The sequence below is a fragment of the Pelodiscus sinensis genome, chromosome 23 (assembly GCF_049634645.1).
Source record: "Pelodiscus sinensis isolate JC-2024 chromosome 23, ASM4963464v1, whole genome shotgun sequence".
NCBI classification, from domain to species: Eukaryota; Metazoa; Chordata; order Testudines; family Trionychidae; genus Pelodiscus; species Pelodiscus sinensis.
In genome coordinates this window covers 4,788,286-4,808,856 of record NC_134733.1, presented here as the reverse complement: position 1 = coordinate 4,808,856, position 20,571 = coordinate 4,788,286, and the positions used below count along the sequence as shown (strand labels likewise).

The following is a 20,571-nucleotide window of genomic DNA, read 5'->3' as shown; positions in this document are numbered from 1 at the left end:
TACACAGTCAGGCACTGTACCGGTTCTCTCAAGAGCCTTTCATTTAACAGGAATTTGATCCACACACACTACTACAAGACCACCTTTCGGTGTCCTTTCTCCAGTTACATATGGAGTCGCTTTAATCCAAATTTTCTTCAGCCAGATGAGCCTTTCCTCTGATATGACTGTTTAAGTCATCAAGTGGGAGAACATCACAGAATTATTTTCGCGCACCTAAAAGGGGCATCGTTTACAGAAAAAGAGCACAGCACTTGGAAAATCAAGTCCCCTTTAGGTATTTCAAAACGAGTATCCAAAAACCCGTAGTCACTGTTTAAAAACTTACATACAGCATCTGTTAACTTCAAGTCTTAAATCTCAGCATTGTAAAAATAAGTTCACTCTTCACTGTTTGTTGTAGGTTTTTAACTTTTGATTTCTTTCTTCTTGGATAGTGAAAATTATCCACTGCCACTTTTTGTAGAGGCAATTTCCATTCAACTCCATTCTCTGGTTTTCATGCAGAATTTTGCGTCAGTTAAGAATTTTTTTTAAAGTCTTCCAATAGAATGAAAAGAAACAAGAAACTGAACGATTTCTATTAGTTCTTAGAGAAGCCTACTAGAAAGTCTATAGGTTTAACCCATCATATAGAGAATATAAAATAGCCTTGTTATAAGAATTGTAAAAGATGGTTCAAAACTCTTATGTGCTTTATTAAATTCTGCAGGTATCGAGACTAATATTTTCACAACCAAATTATTTCTCCACCTAAACTCATTGTTTTTATCACTATTAAAATCTACAGGAACTTCCTGCGATAGTCTCTCATAAGAATGGCCATACTAGGTTGGACCAAAGGTCCATGTAGCCCAGTATCTGGCCTTCTGAAAGTGGCTAATGCCAGGTGCCTCCAGAGAGAATGAACAGGACAGGTAATGAAGTGATCCATCCCCTGCTTACCCATTTTCAGCTTGTGACAAACAGAGGCTAGGGACACCATTTCTACCCATCCTGGTTAATATCCTCTATGAATTTATCTAGTTCTTTTTTGAACCCCATGGAAGTCCTGGGCTTCATAACATCCTTTGGCAAGGAGTTTCACAGGTTGACTGTGCATTGTGTGAAGCAGTACTTCCTTCTGTTTGTTTTAAACCTGCTACCTATTAATTTCATTTGGTGACTCCTAGTTCTTATGTTATGGGAACAAGTAAATAACTCCCCCCAATTCACTCTCTCCACACCACTCGTGATTTTACTCCAATTTTACAAAAACTAAGTTTTGGATTAAATTTGATTCAGCATTCCTTTGCATCTGAATGTGCAAAATTGGGACAGAAATCACACTCCGTCAACCTGTGGAACTCCTTACCAGAGGATGCGGTGATAGCTAGAACGTTAATGGGGTTCAAAAAAGAGCTAGATAGATTCATGGGTGTTAGGTCCTTCAATGGCTATTAGCCAGGTTGGGTAGGAACGGTGTCCCTAGCTTCTGTTTCTTTGAAGATGGGTGACAAGGGAGGGATCACGTGAGGATTACCTGATGTGATCCCTCCCTCTGCAGCATCAGTTATTGGCCGCTGTTGGCAGACAGGATACTGGGCTAGATGGTCTGATCCAGTCGGGCTGCTCTGTGTGCTTATGGAACGTACATGTCTCTCACCTTCAGTATTCTGGCACTTCCTGGTTCAGGCTAGTCCAGGAAGCAGAGACCCAAAGATACTTTTAAAGGTGTTATTTGTAGCCTTTTGAACTCTCAAAAGGTTCAGATAGGGCTAACAGTCTGTTGAGAATCTGAATGCGTTCGTTTTATCCCAACTGGATCATCAATGATCACAAATTCAGCAATAAATGTATTAGGTACTCATCTGATGAAGTGGGTTTTACCCATGAAAGCTCATTAAACTGGTCAGTCCCTAAGATGCCACAGGACTACTTGCTGTTTTTAAAGTTACAGACTAACAGTTACCCTTTCGAGAAATTCAAAGCCATCCAACAAAATCCCCTATCACTGAGTTAAGATTTAAGATTGTCTAACTGATAGACTGATTCATTCTCGCTCCTGTTTGCCTCACTTGTCTTCCCCCCCCCCCGCCCCGCCCTTTTACCTATTCATTCCTCTCAATACTTCAATTAAAAGGGCTTCGCCTGTATTAATACACAGGAGCTAAGCAACTCTTTTGCCTCGGAAGGGAATTACAGGAGTCTCCATCTCTGAAATGCGGGAGGATAAAACAGGTTAGGTAGCAGATTTCATTACATGACCCACTCAGCAGCAGTGTATCCGGTAACAGGCTTTAAGAGCAGCAGGACTCTCTGAAGGCTACTGGTAGCTGGGGAAGGGGGAAGAGGAAGGCTCGTGCATTTTGCAAGCAAAACCCTGGGGCCTGCCCGGCTGCCCAACATTCCTTACCTAAGAACTGTGATTTGCTGTTATCAGCTTGGTGCTTTGGAAAGACAGAAGAGATTGAACGCCCCCCTCCCCCCCCCAGTCAGGGCTGCATGGTCCGGTTTCACTGTAACAGTTATTGTGACCGGGATGTGAGCCAGAGCCCCCCTTGCCCCCCCCCCCCCCCCGGAGCTTCACGTTTAAAAAAAAGCAAGGTGACTGGAGCGTCCTCCAGAGAAGGAGGCTGGTGATGGAGGTCTGGCTAGGACACAGCCGCCCCGGACCCGGCAGCCAGCTGACCACCTCCCAGTCCCACGTTCTCCCCCCGCGGGGCCCCGGCAGGGCTGCCCCACACCTACCCCCGCTTGGCGCCCCTCGGCTGACTGCGAGGGGCTCGTCCCCGGCCGCCAATGGGAGCAGGCTCCGGCGAGCCCCGCCCAGGCTCGCTCTCCCCTTTGGCCTATATGGCAGGGCTGGCGCGCCACCTCTTCTCCCCCCGGCGCGCAGCTATGGAGCCGGGCAGGAGGCTGCAGCGCCGCGCCCCAGCGCTCAGCATCTGGAGCCGCCGGCGGATCGGAGCGGCTGGGTAGCTCTGGCCGAGTCCGGGGGAGCAGGCTGCGAGCGCGCCGGGCTGAACCGGAGCTTCCCGACCCGAGCCACTCAGCCCCGGCTACGCGTAAAGCTGGCGGGGGCGGCGCGTTTGCACCGGCCGGCGAGCTCGGAGTCCGGCCCGGTGTCGGGTTTCTTTGCGCCAAAGGGTCACGCCTCCTCCGCCCCTCCCGCAGCCTGGCAGGCGCTGCCGGCTGTCACGTCCCAGGGCTCCGGTTCCAAGCCCAGTCGGGGAGCGCTGCGCTCGGGCAGATGCCGCCTATTCACCCCCCCCCCCCCGCGCCCCGCGCTCCCGAAAAGCGCCAGCGCGCCCTCCGAAGCTGGGGGGGAAGGGCACGTGGAGACCCGGCTCCGGCTACACTCCGCACCCGAGAGCCCCCAAACCCAGCGCGCCTCTCCCGTGCGCTCGCCGCCTTGGCACAAGGGAGACGTCCCGCAGAGAGAGAGACGCCTGGCGCCTCCTGAACCTCACGCCCCTCGCCGCTCCCTTTCCCCTAGCACTGTGGCCTCAGATCTGCTTTCGGGACCGGCTCGAACACCGCTCCCACTGAGCGATTGCCAATTGACTCCCAACATGATCGCAGTGCGCTAGTCTAGGCATTTATCTGCACGCGAGAGCAGCCAGTTTAACGATCATCAATTTAAATCAGTTTGGCTCAACTGGTTCAATCCCCTCCGTGGACATTCCTAATTCGATTTAGCCCAATCTTGTATTGATTTAGTTTAAATCAGCGAGAAATCGTTTTAAGGGAAACCCACAAGCCAGGCCTGTACCAAGAGAGAAAATGCATCGTTGTGAGCTTGCCCAGTGCAGCTAGCTAGGCTGTGGACACACCAGGATCCCTTCCCTGTCAGCTACCAGCCTGGTAGCTCCTCAAAAGATCTCTCAATGCTGCCCAGCTGATAAACCCAGCTGTGGGGCTCTGCTAGTTTCTCCTGGTGGTGCACATTTGCACATGCCTCGGGGCACATAACATTCCATACCAGGATGGGAAAAGTTAGAGGGAAGATTGACCACAGATCTTCCTCCCAGGGCCTTGGATTAACTGCTGTAATCTGGAGTCAAGCCCCGCAACCCAGTTACACCAATGCAAGGCACCACGCAGGGAAGATGTGAGCCACTGGGGAGCCATTTCCTCATTCAAGAAAAAGGCCATTTCAGGCTCCATTTGAACCTGCAGATTGTTTTAAATTAGGCAGGGATAGGATCGTCTTGGGTTGTGTTTTGGATTCTCCCCCCCGTCAATACAGAACCTATTCTTTTTAGCAGTGATGCCAAGAGGCCACTGCTGATCTATATCCCGCACTACCAAGGAGTCATACAAGGTGACTGCAGTGAATTGAGTGAGAGGGGAGGGAAAACAATGGGAGGACTAATTAATCCGTCTAGTGCTTGAGTCCCGTTTTGGACCAGGGTGCTAGGTATGGTCCCAGCACAGAGCAGAGATGGTCCCTCTCAAGAAGTTTACTTAGGCGGCTCTTCCACCAAGCTAGTAAAAGAGAATCTCCTTTCAACACAGCCCTGCACACATCTGATCACATCTTGGAGACCTGAACCAGGCCCAGTTCAGGGGAAGAATTATTAGCAATAAGCACGTGCTACTTCCCCTAAGGCTGTGGTCCATGGACCACAGTGACTTTTTCAGTGGTCCACAGGAACTTTGTCCAAAATCACACAGCATGAGCAGGCACCGCCCTGAGGCTATTTTATGCCTTTTTGTCTGCTCTTTTTTTAAAAATCAAGTCTCAAAAAGGAGGCGGTCCACGAAAATGTTTTGATTGGCCTGGTGGTCCCTGGACTGAAACCAGTTGAGAAGCACAGCCCTAAGGTCTTGCTGTGAGGGCGTAAGAGGGCACCCTGGGATTCACTTTAGAGTCCAACCGTTTCTTTTCTTAGCCGAATCCGTTTTACTCTTAGCTCAGAGTCTCTCCATCCAGCCTGAACGCCTCGCTAACCGATACGGCGTGAAGTCCTAGCACCAGCGAAAAAGCCAATGAGAGATCTGCCGAGAGCTCCATCTCTGTGGGAGACTCCCTGCCCCACCGCCCCCAGTGCAAGCACAAGCGCCAGGCGGGAATCGGAGCGAGAGGCGTTCTCCGGCCAGGCGGAGGATCCTACGGAACCCAAGGAAGCAGACGGGGCCGGAGCGCAGCCCCAAGTCGCGAGTCAGGCCCGAAGGACTCAGCAGCCCCGAGGCTCCCAGCGGGGGTTTGATTTGCCTTCGAGTCTCTCCAGAGCCAGCAGGGCTCCGGAAAACCTGCCAGACCCCGGGGCAGGGCGCCACGCCCGCGGGCAAGGCTGTACCGAGCCGGCAAGCACCAAAGTCGTCCCCGGCAGCACCGCGGGGCCCTGCCAGCTTCTGAAGCCAGGGCTGGAGGGGGTGCTAAAGGCTGGGGGCGCCGAGCGCCGTCCTGACCCGGCCGGGCCCTCGGCGCGCACAGCAACTGAGCGTAGACGGGCTCCCGAAGCATCCTTCCCACCCGAGCTGGCCCATGCCCGAAGGCGGCCGAGCCCCTGGTCTTAAACCCGGACGCGCCTGGGTGACTTGCCTGGGGAGCGCCCGCCCCCCTCCCAGCTGCGTTTCCCTGCGGGTCAGGGATTTATTTCACGGTCGCCGCTTGAGGTTGAAAATTTTCCACTCCGCAGGCTGCTCGGACTGGCTGCGGGGCTTCGCACGCCACGGAGGGCCCGCCCCAGCGCTGAGGGATGGAGCTACCGAGGGCCGGGGCGTCCCAGGAGGGAGCCGGTCCCATCGATGCCAGGAGAGGGCGGCCCAGAGCAGGTGGCGGGGCCAACCCAGGGGGCTCCTCGGAGCCCCGCTGGGGACCCGTCACCAGGACTCGCCATGGAGCCCGGCCCGGCGGGGATGCTCCACGCGCCAGGGGCTCTTAGAAGCTCCAGTCCCGCCTCCCCGCCGCCAACGGGGCCTGCGCCCTCTACCAGGCCGGAGGCCGGCGTGATGGCCGCCGGGTTGCCCGTGCCCCAGGGGAGCCGCCTGCTCCCTGCGGAGCGGAGGGGGGGGGAGGCGCAGAGCGGTCCCCCTGCCCCACGCCGCGCTCGGGCCCGCAGCGTGCCACGGGGCTCGGCCTGGCTCGAGCGCCCCGCGCCCGGGGGGGGGGCAGGCCGGAGGATGCTCTGAGCTGAGCCCTCCCCGCCGTTTCCCTCCAAAAGCGCCCGGGCGCCGCGCTCACCTTGCTGCCCGACTCCATGTCGCTGCTGCTGCTGCTGCTGCGCGGGGAGCTGGGGCCGAGCCGGCGGCTGCTGCAGGGGCTCCCGGCGCGCGCTCTGTGCTGCGCGCTGCGCTCGGAACGTGCCGTATAAACGCGACTCGCCCGCCCGATTGGCCGGCTCCGCGTGGGTGTGTCGGAGGCGCGCCGAGCGCCGGCAGCCAGCCCAGACCGCGGGGCCCTGAGTGGCGGAGACGCCTGTCCGTCAGGCGCTGGGGGTCCCCGCCCACGCGCTCTGGGGGGCGGGGCAGTGTGTAGCCATTTGCTCTGCGCGGAGCCCCCCCGCCGCCCGGCGAGGCTGGAGACGGAGCTTTGGGAGCCCTGGGAGCTGTAGCCGCGCGCGCTCCTCGCTCGGCCCCCCAGCGCTCCCTGCAGGGGGGCTCCACTCCCTCCAGGGCTGTGCTCCCCCCGGGACACTTGCACGCGCACCCCACCAGCCCCCGTGTGTAGGCGGACCCGGGGGGGGGGGGAGCAGCGCCTGCAGGTCGTTCCCCGCTCGGCACCAAACTCCTCCCTTCGCCATTCACCCGGAGCAAAGCGCTCAGCGTTTGGCGACGCAGGGGGAAACGGGGGGGGGGGGGGGTGTTTTTTGGTGGGAAGGGGGGGCAAGATTGGAACTTTAAAGGGTGCGTTCACCCCAGAGTTTCCCCTCTTGTGTTTTCATCCCTCGGGGCCTTCGCTGTTGTGACTTTTCCGCCGCTCACCGCACCTGCTGAGCATAGAGACAGAGTCTGCTGGAGGCGGTCCCCCCCCCGCCCCCCCCCCGAATTCTGAGTCTGATTTCCCCACCCACTTGCTCCAAGCAGCCTGATCCCGTCCTCAGCCCAATGGAAAGAGCGGAGTAGAATCCCCCATTGCCCCACAGCAATTAGTCCTGCTAGAATCGCAGGTTAAATAATATGGGGGGGGGGGGGAGGGGAGCAAACCAGCTCTTGGGCATGTTGTGATTGGCATTTTGAACGGCTAGTCAGCTTTGTACGTGATGTGGAATCACTGAGTAAACAGGAGACTTGGAACTTCAATTTCCTGTTCGAATATTTTATCACGGTAAAAGGTTCACGCTAGACAATCAATAAACTGGAAAACTTTACACAGCGAGGTGTCAATGCAGTTTCCTATGACTGTACAGCATAAAAAACAAACACAAACCAGGAACAGCATTTACTGAAGTTAAGACCACCCATAAAAGGTGGCAGTGAGATCTCCTCTGGATCTGAGGAAGTGGGTCTGGCCCACGAAAGCTTATCACCTAATAAACCATCTTGTTAGTCTTTAAAGTGCTACATAGTCCTGCATTTTGCTTCTCCTCTGATCTTGTCTCTGATAACTGTCAACACCAGATGAAGGGGCAAAATTTTTTCCTAACCTCTATCACACAAACAGCTCTAGGCCTAGCTGCACAAGGATTTATCTTTTTCAGACATTGTGCAAACCTTCCTAATATAAATCCTGAGACATTCTGCGAGGGGTGGTCCTAGACTAGCTGCCAGCAATCGGTGCCCTAGGCAAGCCATGCAATCGGCGCCCCCACCTCCAAACCCCTCAATGATATTGCACCACCATTTGGCGCCCAATTTAACTTGGCACCCTAGGCGACCACCTCGTTCACCTATATGGATGGGCCACCCCTGCTGCTACCCTGTCATCCCTTTCTTTGGAGAGAGATCTTCTCTTCCTATCTGTTCCCCCATTGGATTATTTACTACATGCTGATTCTGGACATCAGGGGCAGAGATGGTCAAAACTCAAAAGTTTCCAGTTCCCAGGGAATGTTGCAATTTTGAAATTATGTTTCTAGTGGATTCATGCAGAAAATGGGTTTTTCTACACTTCTCAGTACTGTGGATTCCAAACATTTCATTTGGGAAACATGATTTTCCTAAACACACACCCAGATCCCAGCAGTTAAGTGATCTTGACATGAATAATATCAGTGTTTCACTGCTGCCCAGCTCTAAATAGCAACCATGAAACTGACAAGAATCATGTCCATTTCACTCAGGGTCTCCCAAGAGATTCCAGGATCCAGGGCAGCCTGCCATGCAGACTTCCCAGCATGGGGGACTCCAGAGCTTCCAGATTCCCTAGTCAGCTGCCTCCCCACTCTGTCCAGCTCCCACACCCTAGAAATCTGCCTGGTTATGAGCCAGGGCACATAATGGGCTGCTGGGCTTTCAAGGATCCAGGGCTCCCAGACCCCTATCACCTTCTCTCTTCAAGGTGGAGGACCACATGGTGGAGCTGCCCAAGAGCAGAGGGCCCTGCAGCTGATTACATGGTGACAGTCTGGGAGCCATGGATCGCTGAAAGCCCTGAGGTCTCCAGCAGCCCATTATGTGCCCTGGCTCAGAACTAGGCAGATTTCTACCCAAACCCTGTCTGTGGTTTGACTGAATATTTTTGTAAAATCTGTTGGGTTTGACAAATTGGCATTTTCCAATGAACATTTCTGACTAGCTTTACACAAGGGCTGTGTCTAGACTGGCAAGTTTTTCTGCAAAATCATCCAGCTGTCTACACTGGCCGCTTGAATTTCCGGAAAAGCACTGACGATCTCCTGTAAAATCATCAGTGCTTTTGTGGAAATACTATGCTGCTCCCATTCGGGCAAAAGTCTTTTTCCAAAAGACTTCTGCGCAAAAGGGCCAGTGTAGACAGCATAGTACTGTTTTCCGCAAAAAAGCCCCGATTGCAAAAATGGCAATCGGGGCTTTTTTGTGGAAAACCGTGTCTAGACTGGCCACGGACGCTTTTCCGTAAAAAGTGCTTTTGTGGAAAAGCATCCGTGCCAATCTAGACGCGATTTTTCCGAAAATGCTTTTAACGGAAAACTTTTCCGTTAAAAGCATTTCCGGAAAATCATGCCAGCGTAGACGTAGCCAGGCAGACTGTTCTCTGCTGTCTGCAAGAGGGGTCAGGGAAAGAGCACCTAATATCTGATTAGGTCCCACTGAGATGCAGACTCTGCAATATTTGCCTTTTGCATCTGGGTGTCTTGATCCAGACTACCTTAAAATCTCAGGACAATAAACCTGTGTGAAGCATTAGGAAGGGAGAGAGGGCAGACTCTTTCACAGTGTGTATGTGACAGGATGCATGTACACTGACTCCTCCACGCCTTCCACAATCCAGGGACAAACCTGCCTCTTGAATGGACATAAAAGGTGAGAACGAGGCATATGAGCTGGGCCTGGGAATTACCCTCATGGCACAGACATGACAATCTACATTTCCTTGGGGAAATCCTGCATTTCTTCCCTTTAAAGGAAGGTGGGAGGAGGTAATCTTACTAGGGAAATTATGGAGAAGTGCTGAGGGAGGCAAAATTATAGGGGCTTTGTAAATACAGAGACAATAATTCCCCTTTGTGCTGAGTCAGGCTAGTCCATCAGTGTTCACAGGGGGATTTAAGGGGCATATTTAAGGGGGATTTAAGGGATATTTGCTAGGCCAATCCTTTGAGTGGGTGGGTAGACAAGCTATTAATAATGTATGTAGGATGAATAGGTTTTTAACTAAGTCTAAGTGTGCAATACAATGTTTCTCAGAAAAACAAGTAGTCCTGTAGCATCTTAGGGTATGTCTACACTGCACGGCTATTTTGGGATACTGGAGGTACCCGGAAATAGCTATCCTGTGTCTACACAAGCCGCCTGTTATTTCAAAATATTTTTCAAAATAACAGGTGTCCTATTTCACCATCCCGGAAAACTTCGTTGCACGAGGGATAAGAGATGGCTTGAAGTAGCGCATTATTTCGAAATGTGGTGCTGTGTAGATGTGCCAAATTTCAAAACAGATTTGAAATAAGATACGCAATTTGCGTGTGTTATTTCAAGTTTAGGGTGCGGTGTAGATGCACCTTTAGAGACTAACAAACAGGGCTCGGCAAATAACGAAATCTACTCGCGTGTGGCGAGTTGATTGCAACCCAAAAGAGCCGGGTTTGGGCGATCTAAGCATGCGCAGCTCGCCGGACAGTGTGGCTGGCGAGCGGGGCTCACCGCGGCTCGGCGAGCCCTGCTAACAAATATATATAGCACGAGATCTCGTGAGCAAAACCCACTTCCTTCAATTTAATCTGAGGAAGTAAGTTTTGTCCACGAAAGGTCATGATAGTATATCTATTTATTGGTGAGTCTCTAAAGTGCTACAAAACTACCAATTTTTTTTTAAAGTTACAGACTAACATAGCTACCCTCCTAAGAAATTTTTTTCAGTGTCAATTGGTACATGTGCAATATGGGAGGGATTCCATATTCCACTTGACAAAACACCATCTGGCCTTTTCCCCTCTCCTTTTGGATTCAGTGCTGGTGCAAGGGGTTAGCCTGACAGTGCTGTAAACTGGATTCCTCCATCCACAGACCAGGGGCAGGAGCGCTGCAAGTTTGTCTCACTATGCCACTGCTCACCCTCATATCCTGTCCTGAGCTGGAGGAGTCTGCCACTAGGTGAGAGGAGGTTTCCAGAGTTCACTCATTTTGGCCTTTCTGTTGAAACTGGTAACAAGAGGGTCAGTTCTGATCATGTGACACAGATCCAGGAGTGGGGCTACCTTTCTAAGCAGCTACACTTAAAGGAGCCAAGTCAGCAAACCACTTATGCATGTGCTTAAGTGCCTTGGTGAATACAGATGGAGCAGTGTGGCCTAGTGGCTAGACTAATGGACTAGGATACAGGAGAGCCAGGTGCTATTCTGGGCTGTGCTACTGGCCTACTGACGAGTCATCTCACCTCTATGGCTACGTCTAGACTGGCATGATTTTCCGGAAATGCTTTTAACGGAAAAGTTTTCCGTTAAAAGCATTTTCGGAAAAATCGCGTCCAGATTGGCAGGATGCTTTTCCACAAAAGCACTTTTTGCGGAAAAGCATCCGTGGCCAATCTAGACGCGGTTTTCCGCAAAAAAGCCCCGAGCGCCATTTTCGCGATCGGGGCTTTTTTGCGGAAAACAGTACTATGCTGTCTACACTAGCCCTTTTGCCCAAAAGTCTTTTGGAAAAAGACTTTTGCCCGAACGGGAGCAGCATAGTATTTCTGGAAAAGCACTGATGATTTTACATGAGATCGTCAGTGCTTTTCCGGAAATTCAAGCGGCCAGTGTAGACAGTTGGCAAGTTTTTCTGCAAAATCATCTGATTTTGCGGAAAAACTTGCCAGTCTAAACACAGCCTATGTGCCTCTGTTTCCCATCTGTAAAATGGCTATAATTATACTGATCTCCCTTTAGGCATTATTGTTACTGAGCTCATAATCAGAGCTAAACAAATGCATATGTGTTTAGCTAAACTGGTGCCACCATTTCCAATTTATTTCACATTTGCAGCACAAAAGCTTTTAGATTTCAAGCTCCTGGGGAAAATGGGGAGGCCGGAGTCTATTGATTTAAAAGGGCCCAGGACTCTGGGCCACTGCTACTGTGGCATCAGCCCTGGGTCGTTTAGATCACCACTGAAGCCCTGCGTGGCATGGTCCAGGTGGTGCTAGGGCAGGCGTCTCCAACCTTTTTAAGCACGAGATCACTTTTGGAATGTAAGTGCAATCCAGGATCCATCTCAAGCCCAAACATGATTGCCCCGCCCCCTTCCCCGAGGCCCCGCCCCTGCTCTCTCCGTCCTCCTGCCCATATCCTCACTCACTTTTATCAGGCTGGGGGCAGAGGGCTGAGGTGTGGGGGATATGGATACTGATCTCGAGCTAAAGGTTTTGGAGCATGGGAGGGGTTCTGAGCTGAGGCTGGGGCAGGGAGTTGGGGTGCAGGAGGGGGTTCAGGGTGCAGGCTCTGGAAGGGGGTTTGGGTGCAGGGGGACTCAGGGCTAGGGCAGGGGTTTGGAGTGCAGGAGGAGTTCAGGACGGGAGCCGGGGTTCAGAATGCAGGCTCCAGCTGTGCATCATTTACCATAGGTAGCTTCTGGGGGGGGGGGGGGCTAAGGCAGGCTCACCCCTACTCTGGCCCTACACCACTCCCAAAAGCAGCCAGCAAACTCTCTCCATCCCTGCCCCCTCTCTGCTCTGGGGAGATGGGGTGTAGGGTGGGGGAGGGGCACCCTGACATCAGCACCCCCACCCCTTCCTCTTCTTCCTGTGCCCTGCACAGCAAGCAAAAGGCTCCCCGGGGTGGGAGGCAGCTCCAGGGCAGAGGGCAGGAGCAGCCCCGCAGTGCTGAGAGGGGCAGCTGCAGTGCCAGCACTTGACAGCCTCCTGGCCAAACCTGTCGGGATCAGCTGTCAGAGGCTCCCAGATCTACCGGTAGATCCCTGGAGGAAGTGGAAGGCTCAGTTTGCCAGTAACAGTCCTGGGACCCATCCAGTTACCCTTGTCCCAGGGGTCACCAACAAGTAGATGGGGATCTATGGTAGATCTTGGAGCCTCTGACAGGTGATCCTGCCCCCTGAACCCCCTCCTGCACCTCAACGCCCTGCCCCAGGCTCAGCTCAGAACCCCTCCCACACTCCAAATCCTTTAGCTCGAGATCAGAGTCTGCATCCCAGCCTTCTGCCCCCAGCCTGAGAAAAGTGAGTGGGGAGGATGGAGTGAGCAGGGGCTGGGCATTGGAGAAGGGGCAGGAAGGAGGCAGGGCAAGGGTGTTTGGGTTTGAGGCAGATCCTGGATTGCATTTAAATTCAAAACATGATCTCATACATAAAGACGTTGGAGACCACTTCCTTAGCCTAACCATCTCTAATGACTCACCAGCAGCTATGCATTTATATGGTGCACTGCTTATAAAGATAGGCACCGGCTAAGACCCAGCAGAGCTGGGACCTTTGGTCACCAGGGGCTCGTCTACACTGGCCCCTTTTCCGGAAGGGGCATGTTAATTTCACCTATCGTAGTAGGGAAATCCGCGGGGGATTTAAATATCCCCCGCGGCATTTAAATAAAAATGTCTGCTGCTTTTTTCCGGCTTTTAAAAAAGCCAGAAAAGAGCGTCTACACTGGCCCCGATCCTCCGGAAAAAGCGCCCTTTTCCGGAGGCTCTTATTCCTACTTTTTTTAAAAGCCGGAAAAAAGCAGCGGACATTTTTATTTAAATGCCGCGGGGGATATTTAAATCCTCCGTGGATTTCCCTACTACGATAGGTGAAATTAACATGCCCCTTCCGGAAAAGGGGCCAGTGTAGACGTAGCCCAGGTGTATATCCTCTTGCAGACAGACTGGTAATTTGTGCTTCCATGTGGTGACTCAGCTGATGCAGACATACGTAAATAAAACAGAATGACTCGCTAACTCTTATCACAATGGGGCCTGGACTTATTATCTTATGAGCAATATGCAAACCCAAAGGGATAGGTATAAAAATCTGGCGTTGGCATGTATTGCCCAAAAGAGCATGACTGATAGTCAGACTTTCTATAGATTCACTTCTATCAGCATTCCAAGAGGTCGGCTTCATCCCATTTCCTTAGAAGCAATACTGTGGAAAGTGTCTGACTATATTCCAAACGCACCTGACACTTTCTGCTTCCCTCTGCCTCACACTCTCTGACTCATGGTCCTTCCTGCCTATTAACAAATATTTTGAAACACAAGGAGAGAACAAATAGCTTGTGAAAGTTTGTGTAGCATTATATTCTTACTAGTAAATGCTGGGGGGTACTCAGGCAGCTTTCACCTCTCAGCCCCAGGGAGACATCCACTACATGTTTTGTTATTCTATAAAGTGCTACCAGACCATGGCTACGTCTAGACTGGCATGATTTTCCGGAAATGCTTTTAACGGAAAAGTTTTCCGTTAAAAGCATTTGCGGAAAAGAGCATCTAGATTGGCACGGATGCTTTTCCACAAAACCACTTTTTGCGGAAAAGCGTCTGTGGCCAATCTAGACGCGGTTTTGCACAAAAAAGCCCCGATCGCCATTTTCGCCATCGGGGCTTTTTTGCACAAAACAGTACTGTGCTGTCTACACTGGCCCTCTTGCGCAAATGATTTACACAAGAGGGCTTTTGCCCGAACGGGAGCAGCATAGTATTTCTGCAAAAAGCACTGATTTCTTACAGCAGAAAGTCAGTGCTTTTGCGGAAATTCAAGTGGCCAGTGTAGACAGCTGGCAAGTTTTTCCACAAAAGCAGCTGATTTTGCGGAAAAACTTGCCAGTCTAGACACAACCCATTTGTTGTTGTTTTTCTGTAACAGACTAACTCGGCTACCCCCTGAAAATTTTCTCTTAGGACAGATCAGCCACTTTTGTAGTGTTAAAGAGATCAGATTGACAGGCGTGGCGACTGACACTCTTCATCTACAGAGGGAGTGTAGTCCTGAAGTGATTGCCAACACACCATGGCTGTGATTGCTAGTCTAGACACCGGTTCTCCTTCACTTGCATTACAACAGAATCACAAACTCTCTTCTTAACATACCCAGAAAAAACAAGTAGCTGTAAAGCTTCCGCTGCCTGAACCCGGACACAACTCTGCTATGAAGACAGGCACTTCCCCCTCCATGATACAGCTAATCCGCCTGGAGATTGGAACAACCCTCCACCTATTCACTTACGTCTACACTGCACTGCTATTTCGGGATATTGGAGGTATCCCAAAATAGCTATCCCACATCTACACAAGCCGTCCGTTATTTCGAAATATTTCTTGAAATAATGGGCGTGCTATTTTGCCATCCCAGTTAACCTTGATGGCTTGAAATAGCGCGTAATTTTAAAATTTGGCACTGGGTAGATGCGCCAAATTTCAAAATAAGCTATTTCTAAATAGATTCGGAATAAGATCTTATTTCAAGTTCAGGGTGCTGTGTAGATGCACCCTTAGATAGGCCCTCAAGTAGCCATCACTGATGTAGACTGAATGAGAACCAGTGATTGTCACGGGGAAAACCCAAGGTTTCTTTACCAACCCCTCACTTCACATCCCTTCCAGCAGTTTGTTTACCAAGGTGGTTTTCTTTCCATGAATGGATCTGACCCTATTTAGTGTTTGTACTGCACCAGTTGCCTCTTTGGAGACAGCTGTTCAATGCTCTAGTTCAGTGGTCACCAACCAGTTGATCGAGATCTACCGGTCGATCTCAGAGCCTCTGACAGGTGATCCTGATTGCTTTGGCCAAGAAGCTATCAAATGCTGACATGTTAGCTGTCCTTCCCCCCACTGCTGTGCATCTCCTGCCCTTTGCCTTGAAGCTGCCCCTCCCCGCTTGCCGTGCAAGGCAGGGAGGGGAGAGAAGGGGGCGCTGATATCAGGGTGCCCCTCCTCCCAACCTGTATCCTATCTCTACAGAATGGATGCGGGGCACAGGGCTTGGGATGGAAGGATGTGCTGGCTGCTTTTGAGAGTGGTGCAGGGCCAGGGCAGGGGTGAGCCTGCCTTAGCCCCCCTGCACCACCACCGAGGAGCCACCTCAGGTTAGCAGTGTCCAGCTGGAGCCTGCATTCTGAATCCCTACCCCAGTCATGAACCTCCTCCTGCCCCCTAAGCCCCTGCCCTATCCCTAAGCCCCCTAGACCCAAACTCCTTTACGGAGCCTGCATCCTGCACCCCAACTCCCTGCTCCAGGCTCAGCTCAGAGTCCCTCTCACACTCCACATCCCTTAACCCAAGACCAGAGCCTGCACCTCCACCCTCTGCCCCTGCCTGGCGAAAGGGAAGAAGGATGGGGGAGGGAGGATGGAGTGAGCAGGGGCGGGGCCTTGGAGAAGGGACACAAAGGAGGCGGGGCCAGGAGATTTGGGTTTGAGGTAGTTCCTGGATTGCATTTAAATTCAAAAAAGTGATCTCGTGCTTAACAACGCCGGCGACCCCTGCCTTCGTCGGATCGTGAGTCCTTTGAGCTGCTAGAAGGGCTAGCAGAGCTGGACGGTGGCACGATCCCCACATACAGAGTGTAACAGTGGCCCCGGGAGTCAATGGCTACTGACAAGACTGTTCCGTTTTTCACTCGGCCTCAGGCCAGGTGACTCGCACGATTCTGACGATCTGTGGCTCCTCGCGCATGGAGCCACTCACGCCTTACACAGGGGCGGGGGGTGCGCTAGTGTCGCTATATCAGTTAATCCCAAGCAGGAGCCAGTTCTCAGACACCACCACACCGGGGCGGATATAGGGCAGGGCGAACAGGGCAGCTACCCCGGGCCCCGTGTTTCAGAAAGCCCCGTGCATGAGCCGTGGCGCCGGTGCGCATGCGCATGGTGTCACTGAGCATGCGCCGTGGCAAAGGGGGGGCCCCGCGGAATTATGCTGCCCGGGGCCCCGCAAAACGGTCATCTGCCCCTGCCACCACACAGTCAGAAGCGAAGGAGAACGTGCTAAGTAGCCAGCTAGCAATTGTGTGAGTGAAGTGACAGACACGCCCACCCTGTCCCACAACGGAAGCTATGGACGACCAAGGTAGAAACAGACCAACACGTGATTATTTCGTTGCTATTATGAGGTGCAGGAGGGGATGCGTCCCCCCTCATTTTGAAGCAATTCTATTTTGATCAGCACAAATAAGGTTCGTTCTGTAATGTAAAGACCATATCTGCTGTATATTTGAGCCCGTTTGTCTGTGCGTTTCTCTGTCTGTCTGTTCGAGAACTTCTAAATGGTAAGAGCTAGGAGCACCAAATTCAGTATACAGCTTCCTCTTAGGGTAACGTAAAGTAACCTTCGAGGGGCAGCAGGCTCTGTCCGGGGCTTTCTGCTCCGTGTCCCATTTTAGCCCTTTGACCCTCACACCGTCCCTGTTTTTCTTTTCTTTGTCTCTGGGAATCAGTTGGTGTCTAGGGCTCTTTGGATTCTCCCTGTAGGCTGGGGGAGAGTCCTTTAAATGTGGGCAGCCTAACGCCCGCCCTCCTCCCAGAACCCAGTAGGGTCATCAGGGCTGGCCTTACCACGAGGCGAACTTAGGTGGCTGCCTCAGGTACCAGACTGGAGGAGGGGGCACTAGGACCCAGAGTGTAGAATGGCTGCTGCTGGGGCAGACGTATTCTCTCTGTGCTAGAGTAGAACAGGAGGAAGCAGAATTGAGACCTTTCGAAGAAGTGGTTCCCAAACGTTTCGGCATCACGCCCCCTTTTTGATTTTTGAGAAACCCTCATGCTCCCCCCTCCCCCCCCCCCAATAGCAGCAAAACTTGTTGAGCAAAAAAACAAACAAAAAACGGAACTGACCGGGACCAAAAACCAAAAATAGCAGCACAACTTGGGGAGGAACTGATTGGGGGGGGGGGGAGGGGGGAGCTGGGTTGCCTTGCGCCCCCCTTGGAATTTCTTCACGCCCCCCAGTTTGGGAACCCATGTTTCAAAGTTTTGGCCCAAGCGAGGGGACATGGGGGCGTCATTTGAGCTCCCTGCCTCAGGTGCCAAAACATTGTGGGCACCTGAGGATCATAACATAAAGTAGCAGGTTTCCAATTGTTCTGTGGATCTACTTCAGGAAAGCTGCCAGTGGGCCTGCTCGGCTTTGCTTACCTAAAGGCTCTTAACCATGAAGCAGCCCGAAAATTCAACCCCTCAGCCCCGCCCCACCCCAGAGCAATGATGTAAATGAAGAAAAACAAAAATTAATTGAGTTAAGGACCAGAGCAATGCCAGGTAAATTGTCTAGTCCTAGAGAGCAGTGTTTCTTTTTTTTGATTAAGTAACCATTTTTTTAAATATATAAGTACCCCCAGTAAGTACAGTTTTCAGATACATATTTTTTTTCTACTATTGCAACACATTTGTTTAAACAACGTAATCACAGACAGGCGGGTGATGAAATGTTTGGGCGTAAAAAGTACAAAAATAATAAATTGCTGTAAAACTTAAAACAAAAATTCAGTTTTCTCCAAATTGCAGTTGTGTTGACACTCTCCTGTCCTCCCCCCCCCCCCCGACTTCTCTGGAGTATCCCTAAGAGTACTCCTACCACTGGATGAGAAACACCGCCATAGAGTTCCATTTCCAGAGTCCCTGGGGGTTCTGACTCTGAAAAGTGGACCAGGTACGTGATTGCCTTGGGCAGGCAAAGCCAGCTATGTTGGAACTCCTTGTTTCTTTGAAAAGGGCAATAAAGAGAGTTAAAAAACCACTCTAGTGGAATGAATTCTGGTTTATTGCCCAATTTATTGTATCTAGGATGCTTCTCCAGAGGAGAAGTAAGGGGCCATCCCTCTTTTTAAAGAGCAAGTACTTAAAGGAAAGTCACGAAAGAGCTTCTCTGGTGCGGTTCACCCATTCTCCCCTCTGACGCCTTAATAATTCACATAGTGATAGAAATCACCAATTTGTAACGGGAGGTGTTCCCGTGAATGAGGAGAACAAGGGGTTAATTAACAGCTACTTGCTGCCAGTGTCTGGTATTTCCTTCCCAGCAATTCAAATCCACGTCTCTCCAGCTATGGCAGCCTCTCCCCTCCCCTCAAGCCTCTGAAACAGCTGGCAAACTGCTCCATAGCTCACTGAAGAAGATGCAAGTTTGGGCTGTAGGCACTGAGGGCTGGTCTATGTGTAAAACACGCCAGTGGCCCCGCTGCCAGCTGACACAGCCCGTGGAGCAGGCCTAGGCAGATGCCTGATCGGGCAGCAAGCTGGATCTTAGCAAGGGGTGACACAGCAGGAGTGATCTCACCCACCAAGAGTCTCTTCAGCTCCACCAGTTCCCACCAGAGAGAGCCTGCGGCTGGAGCAGCACACGCCAAGTGCTGCTCTGACTTGCCCAGTCATTCCCGTGAAGCCGCCAGTGACTCTCTGCTGACAAGCCGGCTCTGGGCCTCCTGCCTGCAAGGCCAAGAGAAGGGATAGAACATTGTGTGCATGCAGCAGGAGCGGACGCTGTCCGCGTAGCCCCTGGCTGTAGCGGCACATCGCTGATGTGACCACTACGCAACGCTGCCACAGACTGGAGCTCCCCATCCCCTGAGCGCCTTCTTGGCTATAAGGGCACCCGGCTGACTCATATCCAGCTTCTCATCCACTGTAATCCCCAGGTCCTTTTCTGCAGAACTGCTACTTAGCCATTCAGTCCACAGCCTGTACCAATGCTTGGGATTCTTCCGTCCCAAGGGCAGGACTCTGCATTTGTCCTTGTTGAACCTCATCAGATTTCTTTTGGCCCAACCCTCTAATCTGTCCAGGTCACTCTGGACTCTATCCCTGCCCTCCAGCGTATCTACCTCTCCCCCTAGCTTAGTGTCATCCGCAAACGTGATGAGGGTGCAATCCATCCCCTCATCCAGGTCATGAATAAAGATGTTGAACAAAACTAGTCCTAAAACCGATCCTTGGGGCACTCTGCTTGAAACCGACCGCCGACCTGACATCGAGTCGTTGATCACGACCCGTTGGGCCCGACATCTAGCCAGCTTTCTATCCACCTTACAGCCCATTTATCCAATCCATACGCCCTTAGCTTGCTGGCAAGAAGTTGTTCCTTGGCTGGAGCCGTTCCATGAAATTTTGGTGCCCTACAAAGCCCCTTGCTGGGAAGGGTGGCCCCTCCACTCAGGGCAGCGGGGGGCAGGAGCAAGGCAGGGAGTCGGGCCTGCCCCCCCAGAGCCATGCAGCTGGGAGTCACAGCTGGGTCTGGGTCGCTCTACTTCCCATGGCCACCAGTGAGTCAGTGATAGTCCTGACCCCTGCTGTCAGCTCCCGCCCTGCTCCTTCTTGGGGCTCTTGGAAGGCAGCCATTGGCAGCAGCGAGATCCCGCTGCCAGGCCCACAGACGGGGTGTGTGTGTGCGTGTGCGTGTGTGTGTGCGTGCGTGAATGCTATGTTCATTCGATGTGGCCTCTCTTCCACACCAAACAGGTTTTGGGTTGGCTGGCTGGCAGGCTGCATGCCTGGGAAGTACTGAGTGCTGGGCAGTGGCCCCTGGGGTAAGGATCCGTTTGGAAAATCCCTGTTTGATCACTATACTCATCTGGTCCTAAAAGCAGATCTGGGGCTGGGGTGGAGACGTTCTCAGCTTGCAAGCATGGAGTGAACAAGCATGTCAATACTGTATCAGGTCTGTGTAAAGCGGACAGAGGGCTGCAGACAGGGGCGTTTAAGAGGGAGTTTGAAAGATGGAGTCCTGTTATGGTTAGGAAGACCCGCAACACCTCTGCCAGCACTACTCTCTACTACAGGCCACCTACCCAGGTAGAAGAGGTGGATGAGGTTTTTTTTAAACAACAAAATCATCCGAAGTGCATGATTTGGTGGTGATGGGGGACTTCAACTATCCAGATATATGTTGGGAAACTAACACAGGGGGAAAACTTTTTATTTCAGAAGGTTGAAAAAGCTACTGGGAAGAAGCTTTCTAGATTTGGTTTTAATAAATCAGGAAGAACTGGTTAAGAATTTGAAAGTGGAAGGCAGATTGGATGAAAGTGATCATGAAATCATAGAGTTCATGATTCCAGGGAATGCTAGAAGGGAGAACAGCAAAATAGAGACAATGG

At 51.9% G+C, this 20,571-nt stretch overlaps 1 protein-coding gene across 2 annotated transcripts in view; it reads right to left on the bottom strand.

The window, feature by feature from the left end:
* The window catches only part of SLC2A1 (solute carrier family 2 member 1), a 46,351-nt gene extending 40,019 nt beyond the window's left edge, over positions 1 to 6,332 (bottom strand). The window contains exon 1 of one of the 2 annotated variants that reach the window (XM_075906858.1): positions 6,173 to 6,332. In XM_075906858.1, coding sequence (XP_075762973.1) covers positions 6,173 to 6,190 — 18 coding nt within the window. In that variant the 5' untranslated portion in view covers positions 6,191 to 6,332. Of the gene's footprint in view, positions 1 to 2,730; positions 2,783 to 6,172 lie in introns of those variants that run through there. The other variant, XM_075906859.1, reaches the window with a different exon arrangement.
* Between the last annotated feature and the right edge of the window lie 14,239 nt (positions 6,333 to 20,571).